Source organism: Lepidochelys kempii, chromosome 1 (genome assembly GCF_965140285.1).
Source record: "Lepidochelys kempii isolate rLepKem1 chromosome 1, rLepKem1.hap1, whole genome shotgun sequence".
NCBI lineage: Eukaryota > Metazoa > Chordata > Testudines > Cheloniidae > Lepidochelys > Lepidochelys kempii.
The window spans coordinates 96,611,441-96,634,605 of NC_136380.1; the positions used below are offsets into that span (position 1 = coordinate 96,611,441).

The window sequence follows — 23,165 nt, forward strand, 5'->3', positions numbered from 1 at the left end:
CTGCTTATAATGACACTTTATCTTCTCTGTGGTTAGCTGTTTGGTATAACCTACTGTGTTGTTTTTTTTTCCTGTTCCCTGAATCTGTTTTCCTCTTGCTTCCCAGAGGACTATCTGGAGGACAATGCAACATGGTGTAAGCGTTGGTATTCTTATTCTTCTCTTTCATACCCATTTGTCTTTGTACAATATTGCCGGACAAACTACTACTTCTAGTTCCATCTCTACCATTTTTCTTTGTTTATCTGTAGACTAAATACAAGCCATTTTAAATAGGTTTGTATTTTAAATAGGCTCGTATTTTAAATAGGCTCATTGAATTCTGAGTCGAGCTTAGAGTTTATAGTTCTTTTCCACACCATTCATCCGTTCCGAAGGTGGTTTCTGATCTCAGTGAAGGAGCGTTATCTATCAGTGAGAGCAAAGGGGACAAGATGTCAGGACTCCTGGAGTTCTAGTCCTGGATAGACCATAGTAGTCTTGTGTGCCCTTAGACAAGCCACTTAGCCTCTCTAGTCTATTTATCCATCTGTACAATGGGTTTAATAATTTTTACCTACTTCACAGAGGTGATCAGTGTGAAGTACTTTGAGACCCTTGGATAAAAAGCAAAGGCTGTTCTCAGTGGAGGGCCCTTAGCCATCAAATTCAAGTTGCAACTCCAGCTGAGACTAAGTCTTACTACCTAAAGGGCACAATGCCAGACTCCTTTCTTTCAGCAAGACTTCTCTTAAGAACCTCCACATTGCAATGAGGCCCTGGCTGTAGGATGTAAGAAATAAACTCCACATATTTGATTCTTCTTGAGTAAACTGCTTTACATGCAGGGAGGCGGTGGGGGCTTAACTCTTCTTCCACAAAAGAGTGAGTGTACTATTAAATATACTGTACATAATGACACATCCATTCTATGGGGATGAGCATCTGAGAAATTGACCACAACGTTATGGGTCTGATTTACATTCATGTACAGTATTGTCACTGCATAGACAAGTGCATGTCCATGCGCCCAGACTGAAAAAGAGGGGCCCTTTCATGCTATTTGCCATTAGGATATGAGTGCATTGTGTCTTGCTTTGTAGGAGAACCTTCCTTTAGTCTGCACCTGCTTTCATTCACACAGCAAACAAAAACTATTTCAGTGAGCAAAAATCTTTCTTTTGGTAGTAGGGCTGGATGCATTTTAAGTGTATAGTGCTACATTCAGGCTTACTATTTTCAAGTTCTGCTACTTAAATTATTTATTCTTATAATACTAAAGAACCAAGGGCAACCTAAACACCATAAAAAAAAAAAGAGAGAAATCTATTTTAACTACTTCTTCCCAACTTTTCCAGAATTACATGAAGCAGAACATATAATTCAAGCAACGAATCTGCTTTGCTTTTTAGCCAAAAAGAGCTAAAATTAAAAGGACAATTTACTTTGAACATGTTGATTTGAGCCTCTTAGTGAATCCTCTGGTGCGCTTGTGAAACATAGAGACCACAGTTTCAGTTTTGTTTGACTCCACTTAGTCCAAAGTCTGGGAATGTTAAATATATGCAGAGTTACAGCACAGTATGCCTGAGATAGGATGTGTACTCTGAACATTTTACTTCCCAAGAGACCCTAGAAAATAATCCAGCAGAAATAAATCTTAAAGGGTTTAAAACTAAAATCTAGTATCTCAAACACTGCAGGACAGATATAATTTTTCCAGAACGTTTTGCATATATAGCTCGCGGGAATGGATAAGAGCACCGAGTACATAAAAGACATGGTAACTCAGGAGGTACTAATCACAATTCTAAGCCAGAAGATACTGGGCTCTAATACTTGTAATAGTAGCCAGATGGCCTCCACGTGCAATATCCTTACACCACTAAAGTGCTATGCTTTTGGAGGTGCTGTTTCTGTATACTTGATGTTAACCAGCAGATGTGCACTCTGTGGATATAATCAAAGCTAAGATTTATTTCTCCTTCATAAACAGATTCCATTTACCACCCTGGAGTCTGTTTTGTTATGAGCTGTCTGTGTAAGGTGTATATAATGAAAAAATATATATGGAAATATGTGATGGGGTCATTTGGTGTTAAAGTTAAGTTTTGTTTGTTTCTCCTAAAATAGATGTTTCTCTAGTGTCTGTTTTTCTGAAGTTTCCCTGTCATGGCAATATCATAATAGGCTTAAGTCTGCGATCATTTTTTCTCCCTCATATTTAATACCAATTTCAGGTGGCAAAGGCAGATGAATGATAGCAATTGACAAAATCCTCCCAGGAGAGCACCCAGCATTCCTTTTTAAGAAAAAAAAATGTAATATTATTCCATAGCCCCAGTGAAGGATTCTGCATGACGCTAAATTTGATGCATTGCATTTCTAAAGCATGAGAGACAGTTACTAAGAAACTGCTTTATTTTTATTTATTTATTATATAAATATTATATTATATTATTAAATATATATTTATTTATTCATTTATTGCTCTGCCCCGGTCTATAGGTGAAACAAGTCTGCCTACTGCTCAGATCCTGTTTAGCATGAACAACATAAAACTGTCCTTCAACCATAATAACAAAGCAAGTTCTCCACTTTAATTAGTGCTCTAAGAGAAATGAGTAAGGCTGGGTTTGCTTGCAGTGTGTATTGTGGCTGAACAATCATATGCTGACAAACTGCCTCAGTGAAAGCAGCTTTTGTTGGAACCTCTTCTACATATGAGCTTGCTGGGGTGGTTGAATTTCCTTTATCGGTTGGTGTAAAGACCCACTGTCAAGGTTCCTTCCCCACTCTGAACTCTAGAGTACAGATGTGGGGATCTGCATGAAAAACCCCCTAAGCTTATTTTTACCAGCTTAGGTTAAAACTTCCCCAAGGTACAAACTTTTACCTTTTGTCTTTGAACCTTTATGCTGCCACCACCAAAGTGTCTAACAAAAATAACAGGGGAAGTGCCCACTTGGAAATGTCTCTCTCCCCACCTCCAGATATCCCCCCAAGCACTACACCCCCTTTCCTGGGGAAGGCTTGATAAAAATCCTCACCAATTTGCATAGGTGAACACAGACCCAAACCCTTGGATCTTAAGAACAATGAAAAAGCAATCAGGTTCTTAAAAGAAGAATTTTAATTAAAGAAAAAGTAAAACTATCACCTCTGTAAAATCAGGATGGTAAATACCTTACAGGGTAATCAGATTCAAAACATAGAGAATCCCTCTAGGCAAAACCTTAAGTTACAAAAAGACACAAAAACAGGAATACACATTCCATTCAGCACAACTTATTTTATCAGCCATTTAAACAAAACAGAATCTAACGCACATCTAACTAGATTGCTTACTAAGTCTTTACAGGAGTTCTGACCTGCATTCCTGCTCTGGTCCCAGCAAAAGCATCACACAGACAGAGAGGACCCTTTGTTTTTCCCCCCCTCCAGCTTTGAAAGTATCTTGTCTCCTCGTTGGTCATTTTGGTCAGGTGCCACCGAGGTTGTCTTAGCTTCTTAACCCTTTACAGGTGAAAGGGTTTTTCCTCTGGCCAGGAGGGATTTAAAGGTGTTTACCCTTCCCTTTATATTTATGACACCCACTGAGAAGCACCATCTCATTTTCAGAAATATCTTGGGGATATAAACAATAAAATATAAGCAAGCTACAAAGAAGACAAGAAATATGAAACCTTGCCAGTTGCCAGCTGTGTTCACTCCTTGGTTAGTAGACTTCTCCACACACAGCAGAATGTGATAATAGAACACTAGTCAGACTTCAGTTTCTTTCCGTTTAGGTATAATATGGTTGATGAGCCAGAAATTCATATAAGGCTATATTTTGCTTCCAGCTGCACCATGTCAACCCAGAATAACTCCAAAGTCTGAAATGGAGTTACTCTGCACTTACCTGGTATAACTAAAGCAAACTTTAGCCTTTTATGCTCTTTTATGCATAGGCAATTTCTAATGGCACTTGTCACCATAGTATCCAAGTGCCTAAAATGATAGTTTATCTCCAACAAAATAGACCTAGAAACCTAGATTAAAGTCCTATTCCTTGTCCCTTCTGTTTCAGCTCCTAATATGTGAAGGGTAGGTATTTTTTTTCCAACATACAGCAAGAGTCTTTGAATGAATAAGCTAAACAGGAAAAACATCAACACTGCTCTTTCAGCACAGGGAAGGGTCAAACTTCATTCCGTGTGTGTGTATTAATCTTTGCATGCATGAGGAAAGGTGAATTATTAATGTTCACATTAATGCTATAGAAACCTTGTGGCTACACCAAACACCCTGTAGATCTTAGCACTTTTACACTTTGTTAAGGAAATGAATATGGTTTAGAAGCTGATAGTATTGCTGGTGTCCCCACTATACAGTTTTTAAACCATGCTACTTTCCATGCTCATAAGTAATATAAAACATAGTTGTGACTGTCATGGTACATGAGCTGCCTGAAAACTGTTGCACTAAAATGGTTCCTGGGTGGTTACTGTCAACATGACAAACTGCAAGTGATATTACCAAGGCCTTTTCTTCATAGTCAAAAATGGGACCAGTGATTTACCATCTTGTCCCAGTTTCAGGATTAATTGCATTTTCGACCCCTCCTGGTCTTCATTAAATGTATCCACTTAAGGTTTAAGACTCCCTGCAATCACTTCTCTTGGATGGAGAATGGCATCTCTCTTTCACCCTCCAGACTCTGCACTCCACTGTGATTTCCCCAGAAGGTCTGACTGTGGTCCAGCACATATGTTATCCTCTCTCTAGTGGCTATGACAGTATACACCAGTTACCATTAAGCCTTCACATAGGAAAATACATTTATTCTTAGGTTAAAAACATTACAGAAAAAACATACCAGAAACAATAACCATTTCCTATATGGATGCCAACAGCTTACCAGTGGTCACCCATCAGTTTTATGGGATCCTGGTAAGTCCAACCCTTCCGTAAGTGTCAAGGTCCCCAATGGGACAGAAGGTCTTATCTGTTCCCTGAATCAAAAGAAGGCCCCATCTCCTTTTAAACTCAGCCTTTTTATACCAAAAGCCTTTCTCTGTTGGTAGATGCAAGTCTCCTCCAGTAGATGCAAGTCTCCTCAGGTGTGGTACCTCTCTGGAGATGCTGACAATCTGATTCACCTTAATCACTTCCACTTTTTTTGGTTCCTGGAGGAGCTGTGGTAACGTTCCCGCGCCCCCAGGGTTGCATGCTGTCCCTGGCCTAAAGCGATACACAAACCATTCATAAACCTAATACAATATGGTCCCCAAAGATATTGAATGCAGTTGCAATATCTGTCACTCTCTTGTTGAAACATACCAGAAAATTACATACTGGTGCATGACAAGGGCCCATTTTTTGCCAGCATTGATGCATCCTGCGTGAAATCAAGTACAAGTTAGCTGAGTACAGGCTTGGTTGCAAATAGTGAAATTAAAGTTTTGGTGACCTCTGACCTTACAGCAAACAGAGATGCTACACTTGCGAAAACAAAATATGAGTTAAACTACGCTCTTGCGATTAGATCTCTGAAGCCATTTTCAGCAGTTTCACTTTTACTAGACTACGGCAAACAGATGTATTGTGTAGCTCATAATAGAAATGTGCTGCACTGGACTCCGCTTCTAACAGACAGAGTTATAATAGGAAGTCAGTTACAGCAGGCAAAAACTGGTTTCCCAAGCCAAACATATTGCATTCAATACCTTTTTATTTGGCTGTAATGGGCGGAAATTGGTACTTTATGGACTTTTATGGCTATTAATAGTGCCTAGAGGGGAGGTAAAATACAGGAACTAAAAAGATTTACCTTCATACAAATACTGTCCCCTTTGTGAACTTTCCTTTGTCAAACAAATACTGGGGAAGATAAATGTTTTACATGTTTAAAGATAACCTGTGTTTCCTTCCTGACTCCTCCTCCTCTTCCCCAACCATATCAATAGAAGCCAACAAAATGGACCTGTCACATTCAAAAGCAAAAAATGAAAATTAAGAAGTTCTTTAAAAGTGAATGTTCCTTTTTTACAACAGGAATTCAAAATAAATGTATAGAACCAAATTCATACCCAGGTTAGCCTTTGACTTCTGTGAAATTTGATGGTGAGTTTGCGCAGTCATTTTTACTCACTTCCACCTGTGGCATCATCCCAGATGTGGTGTTTTCTCCTGTGATGGATGTATCAGAAAAAGAAATGATACATAAAGAGCCTGAACATGTTGCCACTGAAAGAAATGGGAGTTTTGCCATTTGATGTAAATGGGAGCAGGATTGAGTCTTTGATGTATAATGAGCTTTTAACAAACCCTGGAATCTATCAGATTCATTTTAAAGCTCTGGGAATTTTGCTTTTCCCATAACATTCTTGGACACTCTTAAGTGCAGTCAGTAAACCTCCAGTATAAACACTGTAAAGGAAACCAGATGAAAATGAACTAGCTGAGGTGAAAGTTTTATATTTATGAAGAAAAGTCCAAATGACAAAATCTCCAGTATACATAATTGTATTACTTTAGTGCATGCTGTCATCATTTAACTAACAGGCCTCTACCTGAAAAGTGATTTCTTCTTGAACCAAAAAAGATGAATGACCTTAAATGGATACTCTTAGTCTGCTAGGGTCTGAGCAGCAAATGTAATTCCAGGTGCTGGTGTGATGAATATTTTTAAATCACAAGACATGGAGAGTCAGATTTCTTTGTTGCCATTAGAAGAAGCAGCTCATACAGAATAAAAGAGTGTTTCAGATAAAATAAATTAACTTGGAAGAAGTTTTCCTCTCTGTGACCTCAATATGAAGTTTACAGGAAAGAAAACAAAATAAGTTTATAATCATAATAATAATATGCAAGTAAACAGCCTCTCACTTCCTTCTTTCAGGTATTACAGTGATGGATGTGACAAAAACTGAATAGATTGTTTAAATTTCTACTGTGCATATTATTATTATGTATTATTTGTACTGCTGCAGCATCTAGGGATCCCAGACACAAATCATGGCCCCATTGAGCTAAGCTCTGTACAAAAACGGAACAAAAATATGGCCCCGACCTGAAGAACTTAATAAGATTCCCATTTTGGGTGTTCCTTTCCCTCAGCCCAGCAGATATAGTACTCCTTTCCAGCATTCGTGCTCTCCAGGCAGTTTTGTAATCATTCCATTGCTCTCCATTAATAGAGTGGGGAGGAACGGACAATTTAAATGATTATTTATGTAACCTATGATTCCATTTTATCAGGGCTTTGAAAATCTGAGCTACTGATCCCTGTTTGGTTTGGGAGAAGGAGGAGATAAGGAAATTGATGAAGGGTTGGCTGTGTCATTTACACACAGACTTGCTTGGGGAGCTGCATAGCCATAAGGGGAGCAATGGGAAATATTCTGCCTCAGGGATGTAGACTTCTTCCTGGAGCTCTCGAGTATGCAAACTCTGGGCTCACTTTTATACCTCATTGTGGGGTGCACTTTACTGGTGTGAAAGGAGGAGAGTGGAGCTATGGCCCTCTCTGCTCTTCCCCCCGTGCCCTTGAGGCAATGTGCCTTCTCAGATTAATAGAAAGGGCGTGACCCTTTTGGTCAGTTCTTCCTGGCCCTCAAACAAGGAGCATAAAAGTTGGAAAGGTTCCTTCCTCCCACACCACTCAATGCTCACCTATGCAAAGGCCTTTGTTACTAGATGAAGATTGATGAAGTAACCTACTCTCCCTGTTGGCCCAGTTCTGCGACCCTTACTCATCATGAGTAATACCTTACTGGGTAAATAGTCCCCTCTACAGTGTGAGTGAGGCTAGCAGATCTGGCCCTTTAAACATCTCTTCTTCCATTTGCAGCCTCCTTTAAGTTAGATCAGTGCTTAGCCTTCCTTAACTCAGCACCAGGAGACAGGTCTGCACTGTGTGTTGCTCAGTCTAATCCTTGTATGGTCATTTCCCACTATTATGGGTGATGAATAACACGGTTACAATGTATAAGCTTTTCTTCAGCTCTAATTGCACTTCTGATTTTAATTTTACCTGATTTTTAGATTTTATTCCACTTGTGGTCAGTTAGCTGGACTGTTTTCTAAGGTAGAAAGTGAGGCTCATGATATAGCCAGGAGTAATAACTAACTTCCTACAAAGAGTTAAAGAGCTTTGGGTATTCTACTCATTTCTGAGTTGTAGTAAGTTAGATTGTCTTTAGACAAGGAAAACTTACACCAGTGTCACTAGATCAATGAACCCCTAATGAAGGCACATTGCACAGGTGTGAGTTACCATGGTAACTTACTAGGGTAAGTTAATCAAACTTTGCCTCTTATCAGAAACTAGCTGGAGCAGAAAATCCCGACAGTGAACTTGGAACAGCTCTTTAAAAACAGAGTCAAGTTCAACTGGCAGTAAATACTGAAAGGGTGTTAGAGACAAAGGTGGGTGAAGTAATGGCTTTTATTGGGCTTCCGTTAATGAGAGAGACAAGCTTTTGAGCTACACAGAGCTCTTCTTCAGGTCTGAGAAAGGTACTAAGGGCATGGCTACACTGGAAACTTCAAAGTGCTGTCACGGGAACGCTCCCACAGCAGCACTTTGAAGTGCGAGTGTGTAATCCACCTCCACGAGGGGATTCGCTCCAAGTGCTGTGAGCGTGGCTCCCAGCACTCGGAGCCTGTCTACACTAGCACTTTAAAGCGCTCAGACTTGCTGTGCTCAGGGGGGTGATTTTTCACACCCCCTGAGCCAGAAAGTTACAGCACTATTAAATGTAAGTGTAGACAAGCCCTAAGAGTGTCACAACCAAATACAAGGTTTGAACAGATTGTTTAGCATGAGCAGTTAGCTCATATTCTAAGGGACCATTCAAGGTGAAGTGGTCTTCAGCCCCATTCTGTGTGCCAACTGCTTACTCTAAACTATCTGGTGAATCTTGTATTGAGCTGTGACAGTCTTATGCCATGTCTGTACTTACAAGCTTACAGCAGCACATCTGTACCGATGCTGCTGTAAGATCACTCATGTAGCTGGGTTGTTCTGATAGGAGAGAGCTCCCCCCTCGACATAATAAAACCAGCTCAATGAGCGGCAGTAGCTTTGTCAACAGGAGAGTGTCTCCTGCCAACATAGCACTGTGCATATCAGCGCTTATGCCGGTAAATCTTATGTTGTTGCAGGGAGTGTTTTTTCACACCCCCAAGAAGCAAGTTTTGCTGACATAAGTGCTAATGTAAACATGGCCTTAGTACCTTTCCCAGAGCTGAAGAAGAACACTGTGTAGCTCAAAAGCTTGTCTCTCTCACCAACAGAAGTGGGTCCAATAAAAGATATTAACTCACCCATTTTGTCTCTCTAATATCCTGGGGCCAACACGTCCACAACAACACTACATACTGAAAGGGTGTCAGTCATAAATCAGAGCCTAGTATATTGGAATAAATTAACTGGAGAGGAAGGTGGGTAGATAAGGCAGAGAGAGGAATTTTTTTTTTTAGTACCACCATTTAAATGTCTTTCTGATTTAGACAATATGTTTGTTAAAATGACATTCTGATTTTCCCTGTTGTGCGCTCTGCTCCTTATATGACTTCCATATCATGTTTGCTTCGGCAAAGCAATTTTTCTGCTCAACTCAGTCATATAGGGTCAACCTAGTCTGAGAAAATCAAATTGTCTTATCTTCCTTTCATACACCATCATTTAGAATCACCAACCATTCCCTCTCAGGGTCCTGCACTCGTTTTCTGTTACAATAGCTGTTTGTTGTTGGTTGACAATTTGTGAAGGAGAAAGGACACAACATGATTGTCAATCAGTGAATCTGACACTGACAATGAACTCATTTCATGGAATTCAAGTCACACCAAGAAATGTATACGGAGCCAAAGTCTAACTTTTCCACTGAAGGAACTCTGGAGCGTGAAGCAGAGCAGTAGTGCTCACTTGAAGTGGTCTGAGCTGTTCTGCCTGCACATGGTAGATGCAGGCCAGAGGTTCGAGGTGTTCAGGAGATAGTGGCTCTTTCTGCTACATCAGGAATGAACAACATGCTTACACACAGGTTTGTAAGGAGACAGGACACGCTCCCTGTTTTGCAGACCGCACCCCAGTTGGCACAGGGAAGCACACGAGGCCATGCCAGCCAACCCCTTTCCCCTCCCAACATTCAGAGGAGTGCTAGCAAGGACATTCTGCCTTTCTCTGTATCGATACACAGGGGAAGGGGAGAGGTTCTCTCACCCACCACGCTCACGCAGAATTAACCAGCATATAGTCCACAGTGTGTGGGCTGTATAAAATAGTTTAAATAAAATTAACCCTGGTCTTCACCAGGGGGAAAAAATGCTGAACAGCTCCATAAATGATCCACTTACATTCAAGGTCAGAGAACTACAATAAATGTCCACAGTGAGCTTTTTCCAGTGTTGCTGTAGCTGTGTTGGTCCCAGGATATTACAAAGACCAGGTGGGTGAAGCAATATCTTTTACTGGATCAACTTCTGTTGATGAGAGGGACAAGCTTTTGGGCTTGCACAAAGTTCTTCGTCAGATCTGGGAAAGTTCTTCAGAGTGTTACATGGAACAGATTGTTAAGAATAAGGAATTAACACATGATGCAAGAGACTATTCAAGGCGAAGTGGCCCATTAATGCCTCTGCAGTCATAGGCTAAAGGATAATTAGTGCATTTCTTACATTACCCAGGGTACAATCTGGACTGTAGAACAACTGAGTCCCCTCAATTCTCCAATCTGAGGTGCCTTTTACACTGCTCTGCTGTGAGAGCTACCACTCCTGGTCTGCTCTCACACAGCCTCCAGCTATACTGTATGAGTGTGATAGGCAGCCACTCTTAAATTACACTGCAGAGCAACACCAGCAAACTCCCAGACTAGCCCCCAGAATTGTGTCTTGTACTGCCCAGCTCCCTCCTGCTGGCCAATACAAGCCCATAGAAAATCCATAATTTTTATTAGTAGAAAATAATATGCACAAATCCTGTTATCCCAAAATGGAGTTTCCCAAACACTTCACTCCAAAGACATTGGTTTAGATAAAACAATAAAGCAAGTGTATTTACTACAGAAAGATAGCTTTTCAGTGATTATAAGTAATGAGGCATAAAAGTCAGAATTGGTTACAAGAAAATAAAAGTAAAATATCTAATACCTAAGTTAACAAGCTAAATGAATTCAAAGAAAAAGTCTCTCACCATATACCATAAGAGAAGCGGGGACAGCGCGTTCAGGAGAGGAGGAGGCGGAGGTGAGCTGGAGTGGAGAGGCGGAGAGCTTGGCTGCCGGTGAGTGCAGAGCACCCACCAATTGTTCCCTGTGGGTCCTTCAACCCTGGAGCACCCAGGGAGTCGGCACCTATACTTGGAAGGAAGTGTAAGTAACACACTGAATTGACTTTCTAGTACATGATCCAGAATGCTGGAGCCAATCAATGGGATAGCTTGAGAGAAATCAAAGCGTGTTAGAGGACAGGAAACCAAAATGTCTGGGGAAATAAAAGAAGGCTGAGCAAACCAGTTAGGATAAAATAAAAACTGATAGAAACGGTCATCCAAAACTTAAATTAAACACAAACATTCTTGAGGTTTGAAAACTGTTAATCTAACTTCTATTTCTTTCTGTTATTTTTCATTTGTATGATAGCACCTTTAGGGTCTCAACTATGATCAGCACCCCACTGTGCTAAACACTCTACAAACACATAGTAATAGATAGCTCTGTGATGGGGTTTTCACACCATACAAGGCAAAGCAGGTTAAATTAGATTAATTAACCTCATAGGCTGCACCTGTGGGAGAGCCAGGCATTGACAGACTGATTGATGATGGAACCTTGCTGAGAAAGAACAGGTGGGGTGGTATAAAGCCAGGAAGCTGGAAGCAGAAAAGGTCTGAAGGGGAAGTAGCCTGCAGTCAGTATGTGGGAGAAAGAAGGTGTGTTTGAGGTGATGGAGTTAAGTAGTCTGCAGTTATTCCCTGGAAGGAGGAAGTTTGGGCTGGTAAACCCAGAGAGCAGGAACCCAGAAGATGTAGGAAGGAGTCCAGGGAAAGAGCAAAAAGGTCTGGGAGAAAGCAGACCATTGTTGCTAGACATAGGGTCCCTGGAGTAGAGGGTGTGCCTACATTCCCCAACCAGCTACTGGGGAAGTGGCACAGACTGGGCAGTGGAATAGTAGACTGCCTGGAACAGTTGTGGACTTTGTTACCTCAGGAGGGGAGGACTATAGTGACCTGGCCAGAGGGCCAAGCCACAGAGAAAGAGCACCCTGAGTTGAAGAGGGAGAGATGTGGCAGGGCATGTGAACAAGCAGCAGAAAGGGGTATTGTACTTGGAAGGCACTAATCCACAGAGCAGGCAGGAGGGAGATGCCCTAGTAGTGACTGGAACCCTATGACAAGCACCTGCCACAAAAATCTTACAAATAAGTAGGTTATAACCCTGAGTTCCCAGTCCAGAGCTTCAACAAAAGGCAAAGTGTCAGGAATGGGATCTGAATCTATATCTATTGTGTGTTTCTGTATTTCCTAGTTTTGGTCAGAAGCAAAGATACTTAAAAAACACAACACAACCCACCCTGTGTGAGAGGCTGTCGTCATGAACATTTTTGGAAAACAAGGAAGCAAAGGAAATCTTGAGAGATTGCCAGTCCTATTTTGCAGACACCAGAAGTTCACTCAACGTCTGGTTTGGAGATGGTTATCCAAACTGAGCCTCCACATCCTTAGAAATTCATATTTTACACACACACACCACACACACACACAAAAAAAAATACAGAGTTGGATTTCCCGTTGGATTGTCCAAACTGAAACCAATTTACTTGGTAAATGTTTTTTTACATTTTTTTGTGTATCTCTGTTTGAATAACAACTCCCACTCTCGTGCATTCTGAGATTGATCCTGCACCCATCGAAGTCAATGGTAAAGCTCTTGCTTACTGGTGCAATACCAGTGCCTCTCTCTTTTGACCCAGCTTCTTCTGCTTGATCCTGCAGTGAAGTTGTAATCATTAGCTTCTTCGTCCACAGGCTGTTGTTATGAATATGGCTGTCGAGTCATAAATTCGCTATCTCAAAGAGTTGCACTGAACAATAAAATAGATAAGAAAAGAGTCTGTAAAAGAGAAAACTGTTGTTTAAATATAAATACCTTTGATCAGCAAATGAAGCAAGGAGAAAGGAAAAATAAATCGGTTCATGTAGAAGGAGGACATAGTTTAAAGTCATTCCCAGCATGAAAGTCTCCCCTTTGCACAAATGAAGCATAAATGAAGTTGGATCAATGACAAACATTGGCTGGACTGTGCTAAAAAGAAGCCTGTGGAAACTGTGCTAGCTCATCACCACCAATGAGTGTACCTGCTGTCTGCATTCAGAGAGAGGAACAGAAAAGGCATGTAGAACTGGAAGCAAGCTGAGGTAGAAATTAAATAGTCCAAAATGGCAGCAAGAGAAGAAGAAATGTAATGGCCAAGACAGTCTGGTTCAACTGGTTGTCTGAATTAAAATGATTATTTATGCAGCCTCAGGAAAACAGAATGCTCATTCCTTCCATACATTTTATAAAGTTGTGCTTCAGTAATGAAAAATGCAAATAAGCCTCTTTAATGAATTATAGCAATTATCTCTGCTGGGGCACAGCAGCCTGGATCCTATCATATTCCTCCAAGGAAAAAGCACTGGTGTGTTGTTATGCACCAAGTATCTTGAGAAATTCAACAACATTTTCTCATTATTATTTCTCTGATGCATGGGACTGCTCAGCTGCTAGCCCCTGGCACTTTTGGATACTACTCTCCTTGTACACCCTACCTTCACTGTGGGACTTGCACAGGGAGGCTTATGTATATATATGAGCAGCTAGTTTAATGGATAGAATTAGATTGATTTCCTGCATTTTTGCAAGATAGTAATTTATCTGAGGTTACACATTGACTCTTTTTGTTAAAAAAAATATCAAACTAGTTTCCTCCTTTTTGGAGTACATTTGATTTGTAGGAAAGGCAGCCAATGATTGTGAAAAATAGTGAATTTAAAGGTAAAACATTCTTTAACACCTGTCTTGAAATGTAAGCAAAACCAAAGAGAAGTCATAGTTCCCTTTCTGTTGTGTGTTTATCTATATTTTCTGGGAAATATTGTACTGATACTTTAAGTAACATGAGTTTCCTGCCAAGGCAAAGTGAGAGGCATTAAGATTAAAACCATCTGGGCTTATTACACCAGAGACAGAAAAGGTTCAATGTGCTTTATACGACATCCCTTCCCCCTCACAAAATTAACTGAGAATTAAGGTTGCTGAAGTGCCTTTTCACTCAACGCAAGTAGTATAAATTAAGGAGATTTCTGGTTAAAATGTACTGGAGCTGGGCAAAAATGCAAATTACATTACATGCAAAATTAATCAATATTTTGGTGCATAAAAGCATCTAAGGTGTGGGTCTACCAAGGGATATAGCTGAAAACCTCAGATAGCAGGACAATGAGTGAACTAAGAACGTGAACAGAAATAGCTCGAAGATTGGGGAATCCAGTCAGATTTTGCAACTTTAAAAAAAATGTTTCTATTTAAGATATTCCCATAAAAATATGCGAGTGTGACATTTGTTGCAACTGCAGTTCCTTATCTAGTGGGACCCAAAAACTCTTCAGCTTTTTGGAAATTTTTCAGAAAGCAATCATTTTTTAAATATTCCCTCTCTAAAAGTTAGTTAATATTTTACTTGTAGTAAGTGAAAATCTCAGTGCATTATTAAGTATGGAATTACTGATGCCATAATTTAGCACTTCATATATTATACACTTAGGTTGGAGTATTATTTATATATGTATATTTTTAAGTTATATCAAGAGCACCTAAGGCATCTGGATGGGGGTGTGTGTGTGTGTGTGTGTGTGTAAATCTAAATAAATAAACCTATTACAGGATGAAGTTTTCAAACTTGGGTGCCTGAAGTTTGGCACCTAAATAAGGAATCTGCTTTTTTTAGAGGTATTTTAAACTTCCCATGTTACACTGCTATACATCAGTAGACCAGAGAACATCAACTCAAAACCTCTACAATTAATTGTTTAAAATGGTTAGTCTACTTTCTTTTTTTGTTTGTTTTGTTGTTGTTGTTTTTTAATAAACTCTTTGCATCAGAGTTGTTTGTGGTGTTGGTTGGTCCCAAGGTATTACTACAAGGTGGGTGAGATAATATCTTTTATTGGACCAGCTTCTATTGGTGAAAGAGATGAGTGTAAGTTTGAAAGCTTGTCTCTTTCACCAAAAGAAGTTGGTCCAATCGAAGATTACCTCACCCATCTTGTCTTTGCATCGTACACTGTCATAGCCATAATTCTTACTGAAGGCCAAAGCTGTGTATCATCTTATTGTCAGTATTCAACTACACCATTCTGCACTTACAGACTCTAAGCTCTAATCCCAGGATTCACAGTCAGTCATAAAAACTGCAGCAAGAGCTTTTGTCTCAACACACCAGGATGAGCTTGATTACTGAAGGCAAGAAAGGTTTCATCCCCACAGGGGCCTTGATTCCAAATGGACACTGTGTTACCGGCACACAATTCTCTGTTACTCACACACCCTAGGAGCACCCACCTTTACCCAGTTCCTAGGGCTCAAGTTGTAACCCTCTTAATTTAGGCGCCCACCCTTACCCCATTCCTAGAGCTCAAGTGTAACCCTGTCAATATTCTACGGGTTTGCAGGACCTTTTACCAGTGAAAGAGCCTTACACAGTAATATCCTTATCTTCTATTTATTAATGATCACCAAAAACAGAATGCACACACTACACATGCAATGCTCACCACTCCCAATAAGGCAGATTAACTTTTCTTGATGGCCGTCATAACAAGGGCCTTATTTGACTTTGCATACCAGCTTCCTCTATTCTTCAAACAGTTCTTTTCATCCAGCAAGCCAAAGCTATTATGCTCTATAAAGCCAATTGGAGTCCAATGGTCACCACGATGGGATGAACCATTGTATTTAGCATACCCATTGCAGAAGGTGACCACCCTAATAGTGTTTCCCACCAGGAGTGATGTTCTGCATCTGCAATAGTTTTCAGTACATGAGTGATTTCTGTATTATTATATTGTACTTCACTACGTATTTGTTCTCCTATTTCTTTGCAATATCTTGTAAATATGAATGTAACATAGGATGGATTAACAATTTTCTTATTATGGTCATATTTATGCCTAATGTCACAAGCATGTTTAAACCATAATTGTATCAGAATGTAACGCCTAAGGTTAAAGATGTTACATTGTGATACAACTGTGGTTTAAATTTCAAGTAGTTTACAGTCCATACAGGTACGTAGTATTCAAAATCACTACTTTTAATCTTTGTAATGTTCCAAAAACATCTATTAGCTAAATAAGTCATAAAATACAATTCCTTATCTACTATTACCATTGGACAATGACTTCTAACACAAGCACATCCCCTTCCTGCATATACCACAGCTGACTTCTGTTCAGTGAATATATCAAACATATATTTTTGGGTTCCTTTGTCTTTAACATAGAAACATTTATCTTTTTCTTGTAAATTTTGATCCTCACACACACATACTAAAATTTCATGGGCTACACATTGAAACATGTCAATGGTTTTTCATTGTTGGTTTTCTTTATATGCCCAGGAATGCTGATCAGTGGAATACATAACCAAATTTTTTGTTAACTGGATTCCCACAGGTACCACTGGATATATATGAATAGTTAGACTGGGGTGTTCAGTTACTACATATGCCCATTGAACCATTTGATCTTTATTTAGGGTAAAATTTACCAATTTTCACCATGCCATTAATTGTTTCTTCCTTTCTGTAACTGTTTCCCACAACTTTTTTATTTCCAAAGGCAACTTTTTTTCCCTGCCTTCCTGGATTATTTGAATGATCAATGGCAGATTTATTTCCTGGGCCTGGTACAGGTTAATGCTAAGGACATATTTTCATGTATTGATTCCATAGTCCCTGCTAAAAGTAACAAGTTATTTTTACCTTGCCGTTGCCAAACTGGTGATATTTTAGAAAATAATTGTTGCCCCATTCCTAATTTTGACAAGAATGCACTGATGGGCTTTCCCAATTCTTGTATTTTAGCTATAACATAACTTAGTTTGTTTGCCATTACCTCTATGTTAATAGCTTCCAGTACTCCAATTCCTAATCCAGTTCCACCCAAATCAGTTTTCAGTACACCTCTTGGGAGTCTCTTCTTTTTTTTAAGACTACCCACCCCTCCTGGCTGCCAAGCAAATCCAATAATCTTCAGTAGTTCACACTGAAATAGTGTTAGGGAAGTTATACCTTCACTGGATCTTTACTGTACTGCCCCTTATAATATAGGGAAGGTGTTGTAATGGCCTTCCTTTCCTTACATCCAATTTTATACAACACCAAGGTACATTTAGCTGGGCTTACATGCGGGAAGTTGATTAAGACTTGCCAATTATTACTGATTTTTTTTCAGTAACCAACGTTTTTATGTACCCTTTTTTTCCCTTGGTAATTTCACTTTGTGCTTAAAATTTTTATGTCCATTCTTTCATTTCCACCAACAGATAAACCTCATGTCCCATGCACAGTCTGCCTTTTTAAATGTGCCTTTATCACCTGTAGATGTTTCCCCGTTAACAGACGGACGTTCCTTGACCTCTGCCCTTCTGCAACATTGGTTTCTGTAAATACATTTAAAACGCTTATTAATCCTACTCTTCCTAATGTAGTAGTTCCTTTTTTAAAAAAAAAACCCACAATAATATACAACAATGCTAGCAACAGGACAAACACCACAAGACAAACAACACAAAACATAAAACACAAAACAATCTTCATCGCAACAGTAGATCCATGGTATGGGTTTGCTCTTCAGCTGGCGCCAGCTTTTCCTGATTTTCTGAAAGACAAAAATAACATGTTTCTACCTCTTTTGGGGTGGCAGGTTATTGCTTAAAATATCCGTTCCTTTTACAAATATCCATGCTGATTGCAGGCAAAACAGAGGAATTATTCCCCCATACTTTCCTGTGTTTTTGTTCTATAGGCAGGCCAGGTTTCAATGGCTTCTACCTTTCAAGAGTTTAAGGGGAATTATCACACTGTTCAGTTATTAAATTCATAAGGTGGTGTACCTTAGTTTCCCTTTCTATACAGCAGACAATGTTTGTAATGTTTTTTTGTGTTGTGCTAAGCTTTAAGTTTATTCATAGGTAATAGCTGAGAAGCATTATTACCATATGATCTTAAAGGTTTTTTCCAAAAATCATGCACACTATACATTGTTACAGGGGTACTTATTAACATTAAATTTATCCCAATGTTTATTAACAATAATATTAGCATAAAATCTATTAAAAGCCTTTTATTTAGACTATTTGTCTTTCAGGCCAGTGTGTTCAATGTTCTCTTGAAATCTTTGCATAGGCTTTAATTTAATTATATCATTGGGGTTTTGGTGAATTAAAAGGTAGGGGTGTCATGCATATAAGCAGACCCCTTCTGTATTTGTCTTCAGATTTCAGCACTGTGCATAGACACACACACATTTTCCTACTTAGGGTTAACCTGTCCCCTCTTATTCTCAGGCTTGACTCCTTTTTCCACCTTCCTTTCTGGAGGGTCAAATTTCAACCTTTTGTTTCAGGTAGTTTGTTTGCTGACCAGGTATGACCAATATTTGCAGCTCCTTTGAGCTGCCATTTATGGGCAGTTGTCTTCTTCCTCTGTCAGGTAGGTCAGTGGTTTTCAAAAAAAATTCTGGGGACCCAGTTGAAGAAAATTGTTGATGCCCGCAACCCAACGGAGCTGGGGATGTGTGTGTGTCTGTCTATGCACAGTGCTGAAATCTGAAGACAAATACAGAACGGTGGGAGTCTGCTATAGACCACCGGACCAGGGGGATGAGGTGGATGAGGCTTTCTTCCGGCAACTCGCAGAAGCTACTAGATCGCACGCCCTGGTTCTCATGGGTGACTTTAATCTTCCTGATATCTGCTGGGAGAGCAATACAGCGGTGCATAGACAATCCAGGAAGTTTTTGGAAAGCGTAGGGGACAATTTCCTGGTGCAAGTGCTAGAGAAGCCAACAGCTTTTCTTGACCTGCTGCTCACAAACAGGGAAGAATTAGTGGGGGAAGCAAAAGTGGATGGGAACCTGGGAGGCAGTGACCATGAGTTGGTTGAGTTCAGGATCCTGACACAGGGAAGAAAGGTAAGCAGCAGGATACGGACCATGGACTTCAGGAAAGCAGACTTTGACTCCCTCAGGGAACGGATGGGTAGGATCCTCTGGGGGACTAACATGAAGTTGAATTGTATTATCATTCACAAGCCAGAATGAACGTGGCTTGATATTTGTATGCCATGATGAATTTGTAGGAAATCTGTGATTAGGAAACTTCCCCCACCCTACCTCCACCTCCCGCCAACTCTTTATTTGTAAAGAGAGCAAATTAGATCTAGAAACCACTAAGATGCAGTATACATGGACCTCATGATCCCTCTGTTATAGAGTTACTTTTCAGAATACAACTGCATTTTAGGCCTGATTCCCTGCAGCTCAGGTGTTGTGGATGTGTACGAGCACAAACTAAGGCCATGTCTACACTGCCACTTATGCTGGCAAAACTTATGTAGTTCAAGGGTGTGAAAAAAAACACCCCTGAGTTACATAAGTTACACTGACAAAACGCTCATGTGCACAGCGCTATGGTGGCGGGAGAGCGTCTCCCACTGACAAAGCTACCACCACTCATTGGGGGTGGTTTAATTATGTACACAGGAGACCTTACAGCAGCTGCTGTGTCGCTGTAAGCTTGCTGATGTAGACATAGCCTAAAAGTGATGGACAGGACAGGAAGCACAAAATAAAATGATACTGCATGAATGAGAGCCTCTCTGTGTGGTCATCAAGTCATTTTTGCAGAGCGGTGCCTCAGTGGGGAATGCGTAGCTCAATGCCTCATTCGTGTGTTGGGTATCATGCTGAAGATCATTCCTCCTCAGTCTTCACCTATCCGCTGCCCCTTTTTTACCCTGCACATGGATGTGCAAGGGCAAAAGCCATCCTACACTCAGCTTGGAGTAGTATACCTAGCAAATTTCTCTGCGTCCATGCTTTGCCTCCAGTCACACTTGTGCTGCAATGCAAAAACCTTCCACTTTCTATGTCACTCGGTGACTTACAAGATCCAGGCCGCGAGGTAAATTTGCCATGGCTGAAGTGTACTTGAAGACCCATGTGGTGAAACTGTCTGTCACCGAGTTATTAGTTTTAAGAGTCAAAATGACTTTAAAAAAGAGTCTTTCAAACTAATAAAAAGGCTTAAAACAGTTTCAACATACACGTCTCTGCTAACAACACTAACATTTCCTCCTCCCAAAGGAGAGGACAAAGTTCTTTTTCTCAGGGCCGTGAGAGAAACCTTTATACATACATCTGTTTAAATCTCAGCTTAAAGTAGTATGAACTAGCTGGAAATCTGCCAAATTCCATATGTTCTTTGTCTTCCATTGTATACTTATCCCCCAGAAGACTACCATGGGTCAGAGGATGCCAGTGATTACCCATATTTCTTTCCTATGTTCAAAGTAATAATTTTAAAGCTGTGCAGTCTTTCTCACAAGCCCTTGTCTGGCTCTTGTCTAGGTCATATATTACTGCTCAGTATGAAAACTGCAGAGTCTTGCTGGATTGACTGTAAAATATCTGCACTTTGGTGCAGGTTTTTGATTTGTTGCAGTGCTTGATGAAAAACTTCCCGTGAAATATGAATGAAGACTCAGTGTTTATATAATGGCTGTCCAAGAAGTGAAGGTCATCATATCTCTTCAGTCTCAAATTAGGGATAAAGGAGTGAAATCAGGAACATTCTCCGTAAGCAGGAGGATAACCTCAGAAAACTGCATCTTCAAACAATTAAGGGGGAAGAAAACAGCTTGTGAAGGAGCATAGTTTTATTTTGGATATCTGATATTTTCTGTGTTCCCCCTTTTCTGAAGATTTATGAACAGATAAAAATATATTTAATTAATGCATGTATAATGAAATATTCCCTAGTTACATGTAACAGCTAATAATGTTTGTCAAATTTGTAACCTGAATAGATCTATAGGGAAAGATCCTCATCCCTGTTCTTGCCCTTTTATGCTGGGTAGTAAAAAGCAGTAAAAGAGGCCTTAAATGCCCCATATCTAGCTGGAGGAGGATTTACCCAGTACAAGTATTAGGAGAGACAGCCATGAAGCTGATGTCTGAGCACCCTGTCACAAGCCCTGGCATACAAGATACGCAATGGGGTGCTTCGGGGTACTGTAGCCCATAGTGCAGCATGGAGAGGCTGCTGTAACTCAGGCCCGCATGGCTGTCTGAATTATATCAGGGCTTCTCCAGCACCCAGAGCAGCCTTCCCCGCCTACACGTTCTCGGCTGTGCCTCTAAGTATACCTTTTAAAAGAACTCCTGGACTCTAACCTGCAAGAGCAATCACTAAGAGTACAGCCAAATTCCGTTCTGCTTTTTAAGAGTTCATTGATTTCAGAAAATTTAAGAGGAGGGTTTGCTAATGCAGAAACCTGGACACTTGAGAGTTATGAAGGGCATGGCTTGTGGATTTGCTATGTAAAATAGCCTCAGAAGTGTGTGTGTTTCTATTTCTACCTTTCTCCCTCCTGTACCTTGACTAAAATGCAGTAGTAATATTTTAAAAGAATACCATGCAATTTTTTCTTTAGGGGCCCAATCCTGCAAGATATCATTAAATCCAGCCAGAAATGAAGGCTCTCAGCATACTGCATGATTGGGCCCTAATTGAGCATCACATTCATCCTGGTTGCAGAAAGCAAAACATTATGGACAAGAGAGTCAACGCCAGAATAAAAATCAGTCAGCTAGTTTGAGCATGCCTGCCAGAGCTATTTAAAGGATTCCAGCCATTACCTATCACCTCAATGGTCTCTTTTAGTACTGAGATGAAAGATGCCAGAGGAGCTATTTTCTCAGTCTTTTGCTTTTTCACAGAAGGAAACAAGCATAGAGTTCAACTGTCTTTGCCCCATCTCCATCTGCCTCTGGCTTTAGCTGCTGCTTCTTTTTTTAAAAAAAATATGAATATTCAAATCTGCTTTCTTTTTAAAGACTTTTGCGGAAAACCAAGGGTGTGAAAAAGATTTGTATGGCTATAGATGATAAGGCCGATTTAGTGATCAGGCCACATGGAGATTTTACTGATGTCTCTGTGATGCTTTGGGGATCACCCAGGTCAGTAAGCGTTCTGTCACCATGCGCCTTGTAAGCTTGGGTGCTTTAATGCTATGCTGCTATGGCTCAGAGCCCTGACACCAGTAGCCAGTCTACAAGCATAAAGGTCTACCCTGGTTTCCACCACTCCTTGCAGGGTGACCTCACCAGCCCTTCTGGTCCCAGGCTCCCCAAATCCATCTACCACAAGTTCTTAACTATGAGACATTTGGACTTTTCCCCTCTGGTTTGTCACCCCCGAAGGTGTGAAAACAGTCCCAAGTTATCAGTTCACTTTAGGACACACACTTCACCCAGTCTACATACCAGAGTCCTTCTTGGGGCACAGGTAAACTAAAAGTTTATTTAATAGAAAAATCACAGATTCAAAGATGAAATAGTAAGGAGGAGCAAGTACATTCAAGTTACACAGAAATTAAACATAAAGATGCAACTCCAGGCTTTCCACTTCCATATTAGCTAAATACAGCCACTGCAGTGAGTATATTGCTTGTGTGCGTGCATGCTTGGTGCCTTGTGTCAGCACTCTGCACTCTTGCCAGGAGTGTTTGTGTCCATGCACAATGCAGTGCACCATGGGTTGGTATCCCAGTGCGCAATCCGCCACCGTTCAGTGGCTAGTTTGGGCAATGGAGAGCAGAGCAGAAACGACTTATGCAAGGGTCACTGGGAGAAAGGGGTCAACTTTATATTTATGACACCATAATTTTCACACTTATTTTCAATTTCCCATAAACCCATGTGGCACTTGTCCCTGTCCACCAACTCTGACAGGAGCATGGAGTCTGCAGAGCTCTGCATTATTGTCATGAGTTTGTAAGCACAGGACACACCATCCTCTAGTGTTTGCCAAACTGCAAGAAGATCCGCAGGGAACATGGCAATTTCCTGGCAGTTAGTTGCTGTGGGA

The 23,165-nt window shown here is 40.4% G+C and overlaps 1 protein-coding gene across 1 annotated transcript in view; it reads left to right on the forward strand.

Annotated features, from left to right (window-relative positions):
- GPC6 (glypican 6) overlaps window positions 1-23,165 on the forward strand; it is a 1,111,975-nt gene that overhangs the window by 1,042,708 nt on the left and 46,102 nt on the right. Inside the window, exon 7 of the mRNA XM_073347752.2 lies at window positions 107-136. Coding sequence (XP_073203853.1) covers window positions 107-136 — 30 coding nt within the window. The remainder of the gene's footprint in view (window positions 1-106; window positions 137-23,165) is intronic.